The following is an 18,306-nucleotide window of genomic DNA, read 5'->3' as shown; positions in this document are numbered from 1 at the left end:
TCCCACACGCTGTGGCCATGTGTTGTGTGCTCCACCATATTTGTGAGTGGAAGGGGGAGGCATTCCTGTTGGCGGAGGGGGGGGGGGGGACAGATGCTGACCAGCTCTGCAGGGCCTTCAAGCAGCTGTGTGAAGCAGCTTCAAGGGGCCATGCACATCTGGGAGGCCCCGAGGAAGAGTTTCTCACAAGGACCCTAGTGACTCTCTCCCCTGGACTTCCTCACTAGGGGCTTGTGCATTGCCCCTCTCTGCCTTTCCTCCAACACCTCCTCTTCCCCCCTCCCCTGCAGAGACCATGAAACAGACATTTTTGTTTTAGAAAAAAACCCTCTGTATTGTTTTTATTTTGGGTCAAAGTAAGTGGGGAGGGACTCGGGAAATAACCTGAGAGAGGAGAGGAGATGGGGGGAAGGGAGAGGAGAGGCTCAGGGATGGGGCTGGGAGTGGCACCTGGCTCTGGGGATCCCATCGCCACAGGTGTGGGGCCTCAGCAGCCACGGGGGGAGGGGTTGGGGGAGGAGCGGGAGCAGGCGCGGGAGTGGGCGCAGGCAGCATGCTGGCAACCAGGATTGCAAGGCTGCGCTCGTGGTTTGGCGCTGATCCAGCATTTCCAGCCAGGTGTCTCGCTGCAGCTGCGTGTCTTCCCCTCTTGCAGCTGGTCCGACTGTGGAGAATAAAGGGAGACGGTCAGTCATCGCAGGGACTGTTCCTGAAGCCTCACCCTCATCTCTGAGCTGAGAGTGAGTGTTCTCAGCTCAGACAAGGTCAAGGTCAAGTGTGCTCTAGCCCAGCGTTTCTTAAAGTGTGTTCCGCGGAGCTTTTTTTTTCTCAACAAAAAAATCCTTGGTGTTCCCCATAAAAAAAATTGTCTGGTGTTCCTCAGTCTTAAAAAGTTTAAGAAACACTGCTGTAGCCAATGGGCCCTTTCCAGCAGGGGCCCAGATGTCCCTGAGGGGTGGGGAGGAGCCTCACTAGTCCCACGTCCCTGGGACAAGCAGGCATGGGAAGGTGTCAGCCAGACCAGGATCCTGCCAGCAGGAGGGGGGCCATGGAGTAGCTGGGCTTCCCTTCGTGCCACGTGCCCTCCAGGTCCAGCAGTGGCAGCATCCCACAGGGAGAGGACTTGTATCCCTGCCCGCTGGTGCCCTGGAGTGGTGCTCTCATGTGCGCAGGCTGCTGCGTGATCCCCAGGCTGCAAAGGGTGAGCAAGGAGCACGTCCCAGCCCCTTGACTCCTGCCCCCTCCACTCTGTGTGCCTAGGGAAGATGAGGGCACTCACCTGATGTGGATTCCCAGGCCTCGGACGATGCCTGGGACACGTCCAGAGCATGAGATACCGGCTCCAGGGTCAGGACAGTGACAGTGCTGACCTTGTCCGCCTCCTCCTCCTCCTCATTCCCTCCCTCCTCCTCCTCGTCTCTGTCCCCCGGGAGTACGTCGACAGGGAGGGGAGGGACTGCCCCACCCCCCAGGATGAGATCCAGGTCCTTGTAGTCAGGGCAGGTGTGGGGTTCTGCCCCGGAGAGGGAGCTGCGCTGTCAGGCCCTGGCATATGCCTGGCAGAGCTCCTCGGTGCGGAGGTGCCCTTTGTTGGTCTGGCTGTCGGCCGTCCAGCCGTAGACATCCGCGTTTCTATGTCTGGTGCAGAGATCCTGGAGGTTTGCCTCCCCACCTGAGATCCAGGATCTCCGCACCAGACCAGGAAGGCACATGCCTCTTTCAGGCCCGGCCAGGCTCCTGGGAGCTGTCAGACAGCTCCCTGGGAGCAGTGCAGGGCTGGGTGGGAGCTGTGGACTGGCTCATTTTGCCAAATCTGTGGGCAGTCTGCCACAAGCCCTTTTCCCCAAAGCTGCAGCTTAAGCTTTAAGGGCTCCCAGGGGAAGGGTGGGACTACTGAGTTTTCCTGAGCGTGGACAGTGGTTAGCAGGGCACCTTGGGAAGGGCTGGAGGCCCCTTATTTTGAAATAGCTGGAGCTGCCCTGTCTACACTGCCCCTGTTTCAAAATAGTTATTTCGGAAAAGGCGTTATTCCTCGTAGTGTGAGGTTGACCAATGCTGAATTAAGCTGCCCGTTATTTCGAAATCATTTCAAAACAATGCAATACTGTGTGGATGCTCGCATAGTTATTATGGAATAACGGACGTTATTCCAAAATAACGTTGCTATGTAGACATACCCCCTAGTGGCCTCAGGCCTTGAGAGCAAGGACACAGCCTGGGAGTTTGCCTGGCCAGAGCTCCCCACCTCTGCATGCCTCTCCCCAGCCCTGCTCTGTGTCAAGAAGTTGCTAGTATCAGAGGGGTATCTGTGTTAGTCTGAATTTGCAAAAGTGATGAGGAGTCCTGTGGCAACTTATAGACTAACCGATTTATTGGAGCATAAGCTTTCGTGGGCAAAGACCCACTTTGTCAGATGCATGTAGTGGAAATTTCAAAAGCAGTTTCTCCTTTCGTGGTTTTCACACCTCCACATCAGCCTCTAGAAGTGGGCCTCATCCTCCCTGACTGAATTGACGTTGTTATCGCTAGCCTTACTCTTGATTGGTACTCTTTTCTTATGCCTGTGTGCCTCAATGAGTACAGGATCTGCCGAAAAAGCTCCCCGTTGTTGGCAAAACCACGGCTAGACTTCACTTTCACTTTCGAAAGGGCACGTGATCGGCACAGCGCCCGAACGTGAGTATGCAAATGAAGCCCGGGATATTTACATCGTGGGCTCATTTGCACTTTCGAAGTGCTTGATTTGCATCCCTCTGCCGACAGAGGGATGCAGACTAGACGGAGCCGACGGTTACATGAGGCACTTTATCCGAAGCATCTTTGAGTTATGCATATTTGTGTTCATAAGTCCACTTCCTAAAGCAGTGTTTCCCAATTGCATTTGGCCACGGAACCCTTTTAAACTCAAAAGACTGTTGCGGAACCCCTAATAACAGTCTTATACATGGAGCTGAAGAAGTAGACCACAAATAAGGCGATCGCTCCCCCACCCCGATTGACTGTGCGCGCAGCGCTGAGTCGTGACATCATCGTCCCCACTCTCTGACGAAGCTGGCATTCCACAGGGACACGTATCGTGGGAAACAAATGAAAATTGTTTTCAATAAAATTCATAAATGCTTAAATATTAATGATTTTTTTTAAATCATAAAATGTTACTGAAATGGCATTTCCGCGCGGAACCCTTATTTTCACTTCGTGGAGCCCTGGGGGTCCGTGGAACACCATTTGGGAAACACTGTCCTAAAGCATGCGGGGGTGAGGGGTGTCACCCCTCCAAGTGCCACCCAGTGACCTAATTGGACTCGGGCTTCTATTAACCCCTGGCTAACTGGTGGGGGCATGCATTCCTCTAATCACACGCCAGCACATGGTTTATCTCCACAGCAGAGCTTTTGGATCCAAATCCCAGTGATTTTAGATGCACTTTGGTTCAGGATCCCAGGGGAAGAGTCCAGGAGTCCGGTTCTGAAGCTTTTCTCACTTACCGGGGTGGCGACGTGGGTTTGCAGCTGTATTCTCTGAATAATCATCATCTAGCTTGGCTGCAAAACTAAGCCTCAGGGCAGCTGCACTGGCAGGGTAACATCGAAGGAGAAAGGGGAAGGGAGGCATAACAGGACACGAGAGGAGGAGAGCTCAGCTAAGATTTATTTCAGACATTCCATCAGCCCTTAAATCACACAAAACGGCCCCAGCCTGAATGCCGAGCGGGGGGAGTTTCCACACAGAGTCTTAGAAGCTGGGAACAGGGGGTTGCAGTTTAGAAGCTGTCCTTTATTTAACGCTGAGCCGGTGTTGCTGTACTTACAGGGCCTGGTCAGAACCTTGTTAAAGTAGCTGCTAGAACAGGGGTGGGCAATACTCTTTTACAGGGGCCACTTCAGAAATGTTTGCTGCATTGGAAGGGGGCAGGGCTTCAAGCAGAAGGGGTGGGGCCAGGATACTTCCCTGCTTCCCCACCCACAGAGCATGATTGGTCTGGGGGGTGGCAGAGCACATGAAGTCTTTGCCCCCCCCCCCCCCCGGGGCCGGACGGTGGCATGGGCGAGCTGGGCAGCTGCCCAGGGCACCAACCCACGGGGGGAGCCTGATGGCATCTGTAAGGGGCGCGCGGTGTCCCTTACAGCTGCCATCAGGAACCACGCACCTGGCTCCCGCAGCGCCGGCCCCATAGCACTAGACAGCAGCGTCCTTGTGCCCACGGCTGCGGGGCCCTGCATGGCCTGGCGCATGCGCGAGCAGCGTTGGCTGGGTCGGGCTGGGCAGCGTATGCGCCGTGCGCCCCGGGGGCGGGACCCGGGACAGCTGCTGGCGCACGCATGCAGGCCCGTGCTCCCCGGGGGCGGGCCCACACCCCACGGGCAGGCCTGTGCATGCGACCTGCGCCCGGTGGCGGCACTGCACACCCAGGCCCAGGACGCCAAAAAGGGCTCGAGCCATCCCTGGCACCCCCAGACGTGATTTGGCATGCTCCCTAGGTGATTCGGCATGCTCCCGCTTCTGCCCCAAGCCAATCAGGGCTGGAGGAGGGGGAGTTCACAAAGTCTCCTCCTGCCCTGCCAGGAGCACACGGCAGGGAGGAGGAAACTCCGTAAGTTCCCTCCATCCCCAGGCCCGGTCTGGGGGAAAGGAGGGACGCGAAGTCTCCTGCCAGGAGTGTGTGGTGCTTAGAAGTGCCACATGCTCCTTGCAAGGCGAAGGAGATTGGCCTGGGGGTGGGGAGAGGCAGGGCCTCCGCAGGCCGGATCAACCCACTTGGTGGGTCGGATCTGGCCCATGGAGGCCCTTTTGCCCACCCCTGTGCTAGAACTTGTCACAGCTTGCGGAAGAAGGAAGAGAGAACTGTTAACCGGCACCTCGCATTGGAAAGAGATGGGGCTGGGATTTACGAAGCACTGAGACTAGAGCAGCGAGGGGCCTAGCAGGGGGGAGAGGATCCCTTGCAGAGGAAATTTGGGTAATAGAGATATTTTTTGTGGTAGGTGCGGGCAGCCCTTTGGAAACACATCGCCGCAGCCTTGTCACATTCGCAGGTGAGCTTCTCGCAGGTGGTTGTACTGCCTGAAAAATAAAGCAGGGTGGGTGTCGTGAGAACAGTACAACAGAGCCAGCGGCAATTGTCTTGAATCCATTGTTGGAGCACATGCAGGTCCTTTCGCAGCATGTCTGAGTGTTGCAGCCAAGCCACCGTATGCGGAAAAGTCACCCGGGCCCAATCCAAAGGCTATTGCCATGTTCACGACAGGCCCATGGGAATCTTTCTATCGACTGCAGTGGGTTTTCATAGAATCATAGAATCATAGAATAATAGGACTGGAAGGGACCTCGAGAGGTCATCGAGTCCAGCCCCCCGCCCTCAAGGCAGGACCAAGCTCCGTCTACACCATCCCTGACAGATGTCTATCCAACCTGTTTTGGCCCTGCCCTTCACCTACCCATCCTATTACTACTTCATAGAGATTTCTGTGATAACCATACAAGGCATGGGCCATCATATTTGATGGGGGGCACTCCAAGATTTTGCTAAGTGGTCCTGGAGAGGCTGTGGGGTCAGGGATGGAGGTTGGGTGCAGAAGGGAGTAGAAGACTGGGGTGCAGGCAAGGGTGTGGGATCCGAGGGGGAGTTTGAGTGAAGGAGAGGGATGTGACCAACATTCCCTCTAATCTTTTCTATCCATGTGTGGAATGATTTTTATGTGCACCGAGGCCTGCGTGAATGTGCACCACTAGTAGAAACAACACACCCAGATATGGGCACTCTGCTAATCACTAGGGATGTAAGAGTTTAATCAGTTAATCGATAAGCTGATGCTTATCGGTTCCAGTTTCTGGTTAAACTCCTGTGGGGTCGGCGACTACTGGGAGCCCATGGGGCTAGGAGCCCGTGGGGTTGGCAGACACTGAGATCCCACAGAGCCAGGAGCCAGCAGGAGCCCACAGCACCAGCAGCTGCTGGGAGCCTGCGGCACTAGTAGCCCACGGCACTGAGAGCTCCTTACAGCACTGGCAGCTGCCGGGACTCCGTGGCACCAGCCACCACCAGGGCCGGCAGCATTTAACTGTGTAAGAGAATGAATTGGAAACAAGTACATGGGTAATCATTTGTAACCCTTTTTACATCTCTACTAATCAGCTGGGCGGCATTTGAATCTCTCCTGAGTGGCTGTGCAAGCGCACAGCGTACAGGGAACACTGGTTATGACCTGGGGCAGAGGATTGGGGTGCAGGGTATGGGAGGGGGTATGGGTGCAGGAGAGGATTCTGGCCTGGGGAAGGGGTATAAGAGAGGTGCAAGGCCTGGGAGGGAGTTGTGACCTGGGTGGGCTGTGTGTGAAGGGTTTGGGCGGTGGTCTAGGGCAAGAGCTGGGGTGCAGGAGGGGATGGGGTGCCAGAGGCAGGCTCTGGCTGGGAGGCCCTTACCTAGGTGGCTCTCAGCCAGGAGCCAAGAGCGACCCTCAGGCAGACTCCCCGCCTGCCACAGCCCCGGATGCTCAAAGCACCTGGCTGCTGGGGCCATGTGCCTCTGTGCACGGGGGTGAGGGGAGGTGAGAGGAGGCACATAGCTGAGAGGAGGCTTCACATGCTGCTGCCCCCAGCACAATCCATGGGAGCTGTGAGATTGTGCTGGGGGTGGGGGCAGTACACAAAGCCTCCCCCTCCTGCATACGGCACAGAGAGGTACATGGAGCAGCCCTGGGGCTGCAACAGGCAGGGAGAATGCCTGAGGGTCCCAGCAGAGCAGGCTATGGGCTGGATCCAAAGGCTCGGTGGGTGGATCTTGCCCTGCCCTGTACGACATGTAGAGCTTCTTACCAAGCAGGAAGGTCACAAATCCATCGCTAGGCACAGAGAACTGTGGTGAACAGCTCTCAACATTTTGCATTTGCTTTGGAAGACTGGAACGATCTGAGCAGGTCCGAGCAGCTGACGCAGGCAGTACTGAGGAACATGCTCCGTTCCATTCTCGCACAGCAGAAAACTGGCCCGTAGCCTATGCATCAGCTAAGTCCCACGCAAGACCTTGAGATAGCTTGAGCAGAGGCTAATCCTCCTGTCGGAGCCCTGCACAGAGGGAATTCCACCCCAATGCACTATCGGCATTTAGATTCTGCTCCCTGTCCTAGATTCCTGTGCACCTGGTGACATCTGAATTTCCTGGCTGAGCCTAGCATGTGAGCAGCAAGCCAGAAATCACACTGCATGTGACACAGCTAGGGAGAGCACAGGTGGCCTGTTTGACAACTCTGAGCACCTTTAGATTTCTGTGATAACTACCTGTATCAGGGGTGAGCAATATTTTTAATGGGGAGCATTCCAAGATTTTGGTAAGTGGTCATGGAGAGGGTGCGGGGTCTGGGATGGAAGTTGGGTGCAGAAGGGAGTGCAGGTAGGAGACTGGGCTGCAGGAGAGGGAGTGGGATCTGAGAAGGAGTTTGAGTGAAGGAGGGGGTTGTGACCAATATACCCTATAATTTTTTCCACCCAAGTGTGGAATAATTTTATGTGCACCGAGGTTGCAGGAGGAATAACAGGTAGTCCGAAATAGGGCTTTATTTTGAACGCCCATCTTGCTGCCGCGTGTAGAAGCGGGCAGTTATTCCAGGCTTGTAAATTAAAAAAAAAAAAAAAAAGGCGCCTGGCCAGGAAGATGCAAATCAAGCGTGGGATATTTAAATCCCGGGCTTGATTTGCATTTCTGAATGCCTACATTTGCAGCCCTATTCCGAAATAGTCTGCAAGTGTAGACATACCCTGGTACAACAGCACCCTGCGACTCTACTCAACTCAGGGTAAAATTCACCCAGAACAGAGGGACAATAAAAGGCCTTTGCTCCACTGAAGTTTTTAAAATAGGGCACATATAGTGTGTAGGCCCTTGTCCTGCCCCCCTCTGAGTGGGTAAGTTTCACCCAGAGGGAAGCTTTTCTTGTTAACTCACCACCCGAATAATAATCACACCCATGTTTTGTACAGCCTGCTCCCTATTTCAAGCACCTTCCACTTGTTAACCAGTGGAACAGCATTTTGCAGCATGCTAGTCTACCGGGTGCTTAGGAGTGAGTCCCGGAGACGGCCTGTCCATACAGAGAGTGCAACCATTCCACCATTCTGGTCATGCCCTGGGCTCCACATTCTCACTTACTGCAGGTTATGCTGCCCGATTGGATGGAGTAATGGTAGGATCCCAATTTGGGGTGGCAGCCAAGAGCAGACATCTTCCCGTAGCAGCAGTCATGAGTATGACAACACCTTGAGAGAACAGAGTCAGCGTTAGTACAGTGCTCGGGGCAGCAGGGAAAATGTTACCAGTTGTTATTTGTGGTACGGCAGCACACAGGGTCCCTGCATGGGATCAGTCCCCTTGGTGGTAAGTGTTACGCATGCACAGCAAGACCCATAAGTTCCAGCATATCACCTTAGCACTCCATCTTCACCATTTTCATTCATGACCCGCAGTGACAGTGGAGTTAACACAGGCTCTTGCCATTCACCTCCCCCAGCGCTACAACAAAGGGGATGTTTAAATGCCACTCACTGTTTGCCTCATAACCATGAGGAATTTGCTTTGATCGATTTCCTGCTTGTTCCCTGTAACTAATGTCTACTAGCTGAGTCATTAAGACCCGTGTTCTCCAGAGCAATTTGCTCTCTGGTCTCCTTTGCTTTTGTAGGTATGATTGGTGCAGGCAGCAGCTCGGTGGTCTAGAAAGAGGAGCTCATTCGCTTGCTTGAGGATGATTAAGCAATGAGCATCCCCTTGAGCATCCTCAAAGTTAGTGGAGACTTGATATGTGTTGACTCAAGGAGTCTCAATTCACAGAGAGTTCAAGCTAAATAGCAACTCCCCTCACATCTGATAGAGGCAAATGGATAAAAGATCTAGTGTAAAATAGGTGAAAGTTTTGATTTGGTACCTGGATACCATGAGATTAAAGTGGTGGCTGAGGACTGAGAAAAAGCTGCCTTTGTGACACGTGACGGGTTGACTTCACTCAGAAATGTAATGCTCCTGGTTCTGTGAATTGGAAAGGTATTCTGTAGAATTCATTCTGCAAAATGCCTTTCAGACGCATGCATTTCAGAGGACAGTGAATCTCCTTACCCCAATTTTGAGAACTGAAGACATTCACGTGTACTTAATTAGCTCCATTTGTTTCCACAAAATGTGGGCAGAACACCTGGTATGAGTGGAGTGGCCTCTGTAATTTCACTCCAATGCATCTGACAAAATGGGTTTTGCCCACAAAAGCTTACGTCCAAACAAATATGTTAGTCTCTTAGGCTGTGTCCAGACTTAGGGGTTTTTTCGAAAAAAGTAGCCTTTTTTCAAAAAAATCTCACCTGCATCTAGACTGCAGCCGCGTTCTTTCGAAATTAAATCGAAAGAACGTGGCTTTTCTTTCGATGGCGGTAAACCTCATTTCACGAGGAAGAACGCCTTCTTTCGAAAGTTCCTCTTTCGAAAGAAGGCGTTCTTCAATGTAAATAGGGCTTCTTCGAAAGAGAGCATCCAGACTCACTGGATGCTTTCTTTCGAAAAAGCAAGCCGCTTTTTCGAAAGTTCAACGTGCAGTCTAGACGCTCTCTTTTGAAAGAGGCTCTTTCGAAAGTATCTTTCGAAAGAGCCTCTTTCGAAAGAGGCTTGCAGTCTAGACATAGCCTTAGGGTATGTCTACACTACCCCGCTAGTTCGAACTAGCGGGGTAATGTAGGCATACCGCACTTGCAAATGAAGCCCGGGATTTGAATTTCCCGGGCTTCATTTGCATAAGCGGGGAGCCGCCATTTTTAAAACCCCGCTGGTTCGAACCCCATGCAGCGCGGCTACACGGGGCTCGAACTAGGTAGTTCGGACTAGGCTTCCTATTCCGAACTACCGGTACACCTTGTGGAATGAGGAGTACAGCTAGTTCGGATTAGGAAGCCTAATCCGAACTAGCTACTCCGTGCCGTGTGCAGCCGCGCAGCACGGGGTTCGAACTAGCCGGCATTTAAAAATGGCGCCGGCCGGCTTTATGCAAATGAAGCCCGGGAAATTCAAATCCCGGGTTTCATTTGCAATTGCGGATGACTACATTACCCCCGCTAGTTCGAACTAGCGGGGTAGTGTAGACATACCCCTACATAGCTGAGAGACATGCTAGAGACTTTGATCAATGACAGCATTCCAGATGGTGGAAGGAGAAGTGAGCCAAAAGAAGGTTTGTGGTTTCCCGATTCCCTTGAAATGCCTTTCTCCGACTTCCTGGCATTCCACACGGATCTGAAAGCAAATGCCATTAGTTAAGCAGTGTCTGCTGACAGAATAGGTCCCCTTCATCACTGGACTGATTGCTACTGAACTAAATAATCAACATCCCAACTCTCCTTTGTGGGTAGCTAGCACTTTTGACCCAAGACACCGAAAGCTCTTCATAATAGCAGACATGTGGCAACTTTATTTTACACTTAGGCAGACAGGTTAAATGACACAATTCCATAGCAGTAGAACCGAGGCCTGATTCCCAGGCCTGTGCTCTGACCACTGGGCCACATTGCCTCCCTCAGTAACAAATTAAGGGCTATGCTGAAAATTCCAGTTCTGGAGGCCCAGGTGCTCACTGAACAAAGTGCTTAGCACTTGTGTTCTGACTTACCAGTCAGTCTCATCTAGCGGCTGTTTGGAACCGCCCAGTCCACAGTAGCACCCATAATCATTGTAATTCAGGAGGGCTGGTTTCCCCGTCATATGCTTCAACATGTCGGCAAACTGAATCAGGTTACTGCATGTGGAGGGCAGCCCTGCAAGCAAAGAGATGGGGATAATTAAACTGTAGCTAAAGGAAAGTTGGAGAAAAACACCCCCTGCTTCACCCATCAATCTCTACTGCATCCTACCCCGGCCCTCTGCTCATTCTGCAGACAGGGAGTGACTAACCTAACTTGTGTGGAGCTGTATCTGCTCAGAACACAGGGATCTGCTCATGAATCTCACCCACAGTTCCCCTCTGCCCCCTCCTATTTACTGCTGGGTGCTTGGATCGTTGACTCAGGGTGGTAACCATTGGCTCCCGTTCTTGCTAATATGAACCCACCAGATCTGTTTCTTTTCCTCCCCAGCCCAGATCTCTCCCCCGCCCCCAGTTTGTGCAACATTGCACTAGATTACCTCGTCTCAAGCAAATCGTTAAGGCTTTTTATGACAGCAGCTTCAAATCAGTGTCAGCATTTACAGGAAAATCAGGAGCATTAGCAACATGCCACAGGCTTGGGTATTTACTTACAGCACAGGAAAAGTAAAGAGATGCCAGGCAACTGCTTCATGTCAGTCGAGAGCTGTTTGAAAGGGACAATCCAGCTATAGAAAGCACTCACCAGTAATGAGGGCTCACTGCGCAGTGCACAGTACCAACTGCACCTTTCTTGCTGTTGGTTATATGCCCCCACTCCTTATTAAACTAACTAAAAAAAGGGTGCACAAATATTTACAATTCTCACCAAAAACTATTTGTGATGCGGCATGTGACTGGGATTCCCGGACACTGTTGCTCTAGGGACTTAGGCCCAGATCCGCAAAGGTAATTAGGTGGAGCGGAGGTCCCCTGAGGGACCGGGCCTTCGTGTTGTGGCCCATGTCAGATGGGGTGTGAGAGCCACATGATGAAACAAAAACCACCCAGCAGTCAATGTTTTCCTTGCATTTTGAGACTCAGCAATGGGCCTTTTTTCACAGGAAGTTTTGCCCAGTAGGGGCATTGTCAGAAGTACAAGGCAGCATGCCGAAGCGTGCACTGCTGCACCCAAAATAGGCATTAAAGCCATGAATGCAAACTGGAACCTTCATGCACTCACTGGCCTCTGTTCCAGATGTGCGATTCCACCTCTGCATGGGACATGGTGCTTTGCTGTTGCTAGAGACACTGCTGATGGGAAGGCAGAATGACAGGACACAGGAACTCTTGGTTCCAGAACATTTCTCTGTTGGCTTGGGGACATATGAAGCAGCATCTTCCCTTGGTACCTGTCTAGGGTAAAAACTGAGCCTCTCTCAGTGTGTAGCCTCACCACTCCTTGCCTGACTTGCTTCCATAAAAGGAGCCTGATGCCAGGTATAGAAATCTGTCAGCTCTGTGCTTTCCATTCCAAAGGTCTTTGGGCTCCAGTGGTTCCCAACAATGCCGGTAACTGAAGGTTAGAGTAGGCCAGGACACAGCTGGTAGGACTCCTTTGGGATTAGTGTTGCACTAGCCTCGACAGCAACACCCAATCAGAGCAGAGCCCCGTTGTGTTGCACAAATGCTGCTCTTAAAAAAAATAGAGGGGAAAGGAGGTTAAAAATCAGTTCCATGGACCGTCCCATGCTGCAGAATAAGGTGTTCTGCTCACCTTTATTTAGAAGCAAAGGAAAGAAAACCACATGGTAACTAAAGGAAAGGCAATGAATCTGTAATCAAAACATTAACAATGAGGAGCTGCTACCAACAGTCCTAGGAGAATCCCTCTTCAACCAAATGGTCCCTTGTCACCTTTTTTAGTACTGTAGAAGGACTGTAGCCTAGCAGCACCAAAGCCCTGTCATGTTCAGTGCAGTACAAACACGTAGGAAGAGACAGTCCCGTACACTCTACATACACTGGCAAAGGATGGATGATTATCCCCATTTTACAGATGGACAAACTGAGGCACAGAGCACTTCTGACCCTGATTCATAAAAAGTACTCAGGCACATAACTCCCATGCATTCCAATGGGAGTTAGGTACCTAAATGCTTTTAAAAATCTGCATTTGGTCAACCTCACATGAGATGTCAGTGCCAAAGTCAGGAATTGAACCCAGTCCAGTGTCTCAACCATCTTGCCTATGTTGGCTGACAGACATCAGATGTGGTTCTCTTCCAGTCTGATGTGACAGTTTAAGGTAGAGCCGCTGGACTTTTTAAAAGCAGCCCCCTGGAATTTCTCTGTAGAAAAGCACTTTGAGGTGACAGTCCATTCCTGGTTCCTGGCTGATTGGTCCTGGGGAAACAGCGCATGCAAAGTCTCATCAACCGGGTGGTCAGTAAAACGGTGGGCTGGGGAGTTCCCCTAGCATCTGGGTGTGAATCCTGTGCACTTTCTGTCTCGGTAGCGAACGTAGCGGTTGTTAAATGTCTTCAGGTTCCTCTCTAGGCAGAGCGCTGTGTTCTTGTCACAGTCACAGACCTGTTCCTCACACCAGCCGCCCAAAGCTGCCAAGACACAGAGAGAGAAGCGCATTGTTCATTCGGCAATCGCTGCTCCAATGCGGAAGGGGACAAATTCTCAGCACCTCGCTCTCAACTGGCCCTGTCGAGTGCAAAGTGGATATGAAGTGCTGCTACAGGGCTCCCCAGTCATACTGGTGGTAGGTTACATTTGCCAGGAGCTTTGTTTTTAAGATCTCATCCAAACTCCACCTCACAGTCAATTTCATGGTCCCTCGATTTACCTATTTCATCTGGATGAAGGGCCAAAGTCACTGAGTCAGAAGTTGAACCAGGGCTTTCAGGGAATCAAGGTACAGTATTGCACCTCCAATATTTACAGGTCATTCATTCACTTCCTTGCTTCATGCCAACAGGCAGAACAGAACCTGGGACCTCGGGAGCTTAGAGCATGAGCCTGTACAGCCTGAGCTAAAAGCCAGCTGGCTGTCAGCTGAGGCTGTAGAGGAAACTCATTCTCTCTCTCTGTAAGGGGCCTCAGTGCCATTACATGGGGCTGTGAACCACACCCAGCAGGTGTGTAGGTAACACCTCCAGGGACCCTGGTGCAGCCCTTGCCTTCAAACACCTCTCTTCCGGATCAATGGCCATTTGGAAGGAGAACACGAAGCAAGAAAGACAAGGGAGCAAACCAGTCAGCTGATTCCAGAGTAGAAGTAAAGCACATCGCAACCAGACCCCAGGGAAAGAACTCACCACACAGGATGTTCCCATCCTTGTAGGTGTAGCTGTACCGCTGCCTGCTCCCAGAACAGCCGCTGGATTTTAACCGTTTGTAGCAGCAGTGATGAGCATGGCAGCACCTGCCGGGAGAATGAAGAGCAGAGGCAGACGTCACAGGTCTGCTTGCCATGAAAACAAGCGTCAGGCAGGGGAGCGGATCTTTTCTGTGCAAACATGTCCGGCTGTTGCCTCCGCGTTTGTTGGATTCATTGTACACACCGAGGACATCACACTAATACCTCTATTGGTTCATGTGCGAACCAGGTCCTGGCTGACCCCGCCAGAAATGCCCTGGAGGCAGAACCTGTGTTTTCTGGAGAAGCCATGGAGCATCTTTGGAGACTTTCCATCCCGCCAGTCTCCTGCAAAGGACCCTTGATCATAAACTTGACTACACTTCATAAGGTTAGCTAAGCACCAGCCCCTTCTTTCACCATGACAGAGTATGGGGGGGGGGGGAGGGTCCCTTTATGAATCCTGGGGCTTGACTGGGTGAGAGTGTTTTGTTGGGTGGTGGAAATTGCAGTGCTGCTTGAGGAACAATCTAGTTTAAAAAATATATCTAGTAGTAGCTGTAGTAAGATGAGGGCATGAGACATAAGCCCATATAGCACAGGCCTGGTTTGAGGTCTGAGGCCTAGCTAACAATGGACAAAACATGGCTAACATAAAGCAAAGCTAAGCTGTAAGCAAAAGCAGACCCCTGCTCCCGGACCTTGGCATGAACAGGGCTGAGACTAATTGGTAATTGGGACTTATACACAGCTCATTGAAAAAGACCATGGTACCCACTCCCCATAAATACCAACTCAGGGTCAGGGAAAGGGTCTAAGATAACAACCTGATGGATGTTTACTCCCCAAAGATACTAACTCAGGTTCAGGAAAAGGTCAAGATTGATACACAATGGATGGAGATGGTTTAATCAGATCATGAGGCACAAGGTGATTGGTGGTAACCTGGTAACATCAGAGGGCGGCAACCTCACATGTCAGCAGTGATGTGTTTGTGCCTGTATATGAGGTGGTGTCTTGGGGTACAGTTTTTGAATGGCCTTGGGGGGCAATGCAAGTGTTCCATTACATGGGGCTGTGAACCACACCCAGCAGGTGTGTAGGTAACACCTCCAGGGACCCTGGTGCAGCCCTCGCCATTTTGAGCCATTTCATTGTTACGGGGTACAAATGCGTAGTGGTTCAATAGAGTCTATTGACAACTATGACTGTACTTTGCTTAACAATAAACCTAGCCTGGCACCTTCGATCCTTATCTGGTTTGTGGTCTTTGGGGGCTCTCTTGGGGTCTGCTGTGAAGACTAAGTGCACAAGTCTACACAACACACATCATTGCACACACACACACAAGCAGCCTTCTGGTTATCATCATCCATGGAGTCAGAGACGCGTGCGGACATCGCGCCTGTGAATCCTGGCCCCTGCTAACTAAAAGCATTGGCAAACAGCTGCCTGAACAACTGCAGCAGCAACTTACCAATCTGTTGCATCCTTCGGTTCCCCTCGGCCATCAGACGCACAGTAGCAGCCGTACCCATAATAACTGAGCAGGGCACTTTTGCTCGTTGCTTGGTTGATCATCTTTCGAAATTCCAGGAGGCTCCCCTGTGCCTCAGACAGAGCTGCCGAGCAGCAAGAGCATTAGAAGGTCGGTTTCCTTGAAAGGACACATCACCTCTCCCCGCTCCTGCTCTTATGCACATGGGGAGCACCCTGCCCGGATTACAGAGCTCTGGGCTGAATCCTGAGAGTGAGCAGGACACAAGCTTTTTGCTAGGGGGCGCTGTGAAGCTGCTGTACTCTGCCAGGGGCAGAGAGCTGGCGCCCTCTACTGGTGTGTTTCTTGCACAAGTCTCATTCCTGCGTAGATGCTGCGGCAATTGCATGGCTCTTCTTCTGGGGACCAGCGTAGGAGGAGGCAGGGCCAAGACACCAGCTCCTCCCTGCCCCTTTTGCCAGCTTATTCTCCCAGGGGAGAAGCAGGAATGCGCAGCCCTTCTCTGGAGGGCATGGGCTTTTACTGCGAGAGGTCCCTGTGCCACCGTGCAAAAGTAACCCCTTACCCCAGAGGCTTGTTTGGGTCAGGGGCCACTGACCCACAAAAAAAAAACAATCGGGGGCCACACACCAGAAGCTAGGGGGGCCCAGGCTAGTAGATTTTGTGAGCTCCCCGACTCTGGGGTGAGGCCAAAAATGAGAGGCTCATTGTGTGGGAGAGGGTTGCTGGGAAGGAGGCTGGGGCGAGGGGTCTGAGTCCGATGGGGGTGCAGGAGCAAAGTGGGGTGCAGAATATGGGCAAAAGGTAGGGTGTAGGAGTGAAGTGGAGGTGGGGGACCTGGGTGGGAGGGGTTGCAGGAGCAGGCTGGGGGCCAGGGGGTCTGGGAGGGTGAGAGGATGCAGGAGTGGGCTCTGAGCTGTGGGGTCTGGGCGATGCGGGAGCCAGGTACCCAATGCTGGGGAGAGGGAGCCCTGAGCCTCAGGGGCTGGATCCAGGCAAGCCGGGGTGGTGCCTGGCCTTAAGTTTCCCACCCTGCCTTATCCTGCCCCTGACTTTGCACACCTGACTGAGTGAGTAAAGCCTGAGGCACAAACTGGGGCCTCACCCGGTAAGGGCTGATTAAACCCAACGCCCAGCCCCCGAGCTGTGAGCCGAGCATGGTCGTACTTGCGCTGGCCATTCTGCTCACGTGCTGGTTACAGAGCAGAGAGGACGGTGCAATTAGTATTGACAGGGAAGCGGGGGTGGAGGGAAGGGGTGGCCTGTACTTACTGCAGGCAATCAGCAAGGTGACTGCAAAGAGACTCTTCATCTTTGTGCAGGACCCGGGAGAAGAAACCCCGACGCCCTGCTCTGTCATTCAGGCCAGGAAATCCGTGGTATCAGTCTCCAGCAGGCTTCGGCTCACTGGCTGCTGCACAGGATGCCGCCGAGAGGATGGAGAGGCAAGTCTGTGCTTCTGGACCACGAGCCCACTCGTGCCAAGGAGTCCAAGCCCTGTCCGGCACAGCAAGGAAATACAAGCGCTCCCGTATAGTGACGTGGGTGTCAGCACCGGCTTTCTCCGCGTCTCCCTTTATTGGAGTCACTGGGTGAGCCAATCATGTCAGGAGGCTGAGGCTCAGAATATGGCCCAATTTGACCCTGCATGTCCCCCCCCCCCACCCGCCTCCCACTGATGTTTCATCAGCCACATACGGTCATGACACAGTGACTGTCTCGCCAGGTGTGAAATCCCAGCCGCATTGGGGTCAAGGGCAAAACTCCCCTTGGCATGTGGAGTGAGGGTTTCACCCCAGGAGCCTAACCTTGTTTTACTTCCTAGGTGTGTTCTGCTGTAATCCTTTGGGGCATGGAACGTGGGGGCAGGGGCAGAGGGTGTGACCTCTTTCCCTGGCCATATAGATATTAGATTGCACTTAGCTATATGGTTTCTCTGTCCTTCTCAGGTCACTTTGAGGAAGGAGCGGCCTTAAAAAAACCACCCTGTAAGTGAGCTAAGCTGAGTCCTGCTCCTTCCTGCTCAGGCAGAGGGTAGCGATCTTGTAGGGGGTGTCTACAGAGGAGCTGCTGGTGGAATTTTCCATGTGCTCAGACATACTCTTGCTGATTGAGCAACCATGCTACAAATAGCAACATCACCGCGGCTGGGACCAGTTAGCTGCTTCAATAAAAACCCTGCCGGAGACCTGAGGTACAATGGGCACCTCACTTGTTATGCTTGCTGTGCAGCCATGATGATGCTACTATTTTTAGGGCTCTAGATCAATCCGGGCTAGCACCAGCTTTGTCTACCTGTGCTGGAAATTACCCCTCCAGCTTTAGTGCTTTAGACTGAGAACCCTGAAGTCCCAAAGCCAATCTCAGCTGCAGAGAAGGGTAGGGAGACGCGCACAAAAATAAAATCTGTCCCAAGTAGAGAGAACTTGTCATCTGCTTTCCTGTCTGGTTACTTGTTAGGAGGAATAACCCACACAAGAAGAAGTTACAACTTGTCAGACAGGGCATCAGCTGCTAGATTCCTTAATGCAAGAAAAAGAGCAGTAAATAATATCGATCACGCCAATTACCGTAATGCCTAACCGCTTCCCAGGCAAATTCAATGTAGCAAGGTCCCTCCTAGCGGGCGTTCTCTTTCGTAGAGCACTCACCTCCCCTGGCTGGAGTAACATCTGGTGTGTGCTAGCCCCTGGTTTCTCTTATATTCTCCATGCTGTCCCTCCCACTGCTCCCCCAGCCAGGTGGATCTTGTTCCCCAAGGTCCATCATTCAGGATGATCCGGATGAGTGGCCAGGTCTTTAATAGATGGTGTTTCCTGTTTCCCTCTTCTCTCTGGGTCTGATGG

General features: G+C 52.3%; 1 protein-coding gene across 1 annotated transcript in view; it reads right to left on the bottom strand.

The window, feature by feature from the left end:
- Positions 1-3,084: 3,084 nt before the first annotated feature.
- The window catches only part of LOC102447780 (uncharacterized), a 32,393-nt gene continuing 17,171 nt past the window's right edge, over positions 3,085-18,306 (bottom strand). The window contains exons 7-11 of the mRNA XM_075906830.1: positions 15,440-15,584; positions 13,922-14,028; positions 10,641-10,785; positions 8,147-8,253; positions 3,085-5,064 (exon numbers count right to left, since the gene is read on the bottom strand). Of these exons, the coding sequence (XP_075762945.1) occupies positions 4,922-5,064; positions 8,147-8,253; positions 10,641-10,785; positions 13,922-14,028; positions 15,440-15,584 (647 nt within the window). The 3' untranslated portion in view covers positions 3,085-4,921. The remainder of the gene's footprint in view (positions 5,065-8,146; positions 8,254-10,640; positions 10,786-13,921; positions 14,029-15,439; positions 15,585-18,306) is intronic.

Source organism: Pelodiscus sinensis, chromosome 23, assembly GCF_049634645.1.
Source record: "Pelodiscus sinensis isolate JC-2024 chromosome 23, ASM4963464v1, whole genome shotgun sequence".
In the NCBI taxonomy this organism is placed as follows: domain Eukaryota; kingdom Metazoa; phylum Chordata; order Testudines; family Trionychidae; genus Pelodiscus; species Pelodiscus sinensis.
The sequence above is the reverse complement of the archived record's forward strand: the minus strand, read 5'-3'. Positions and strand labels throughout refer to the sequence as shown.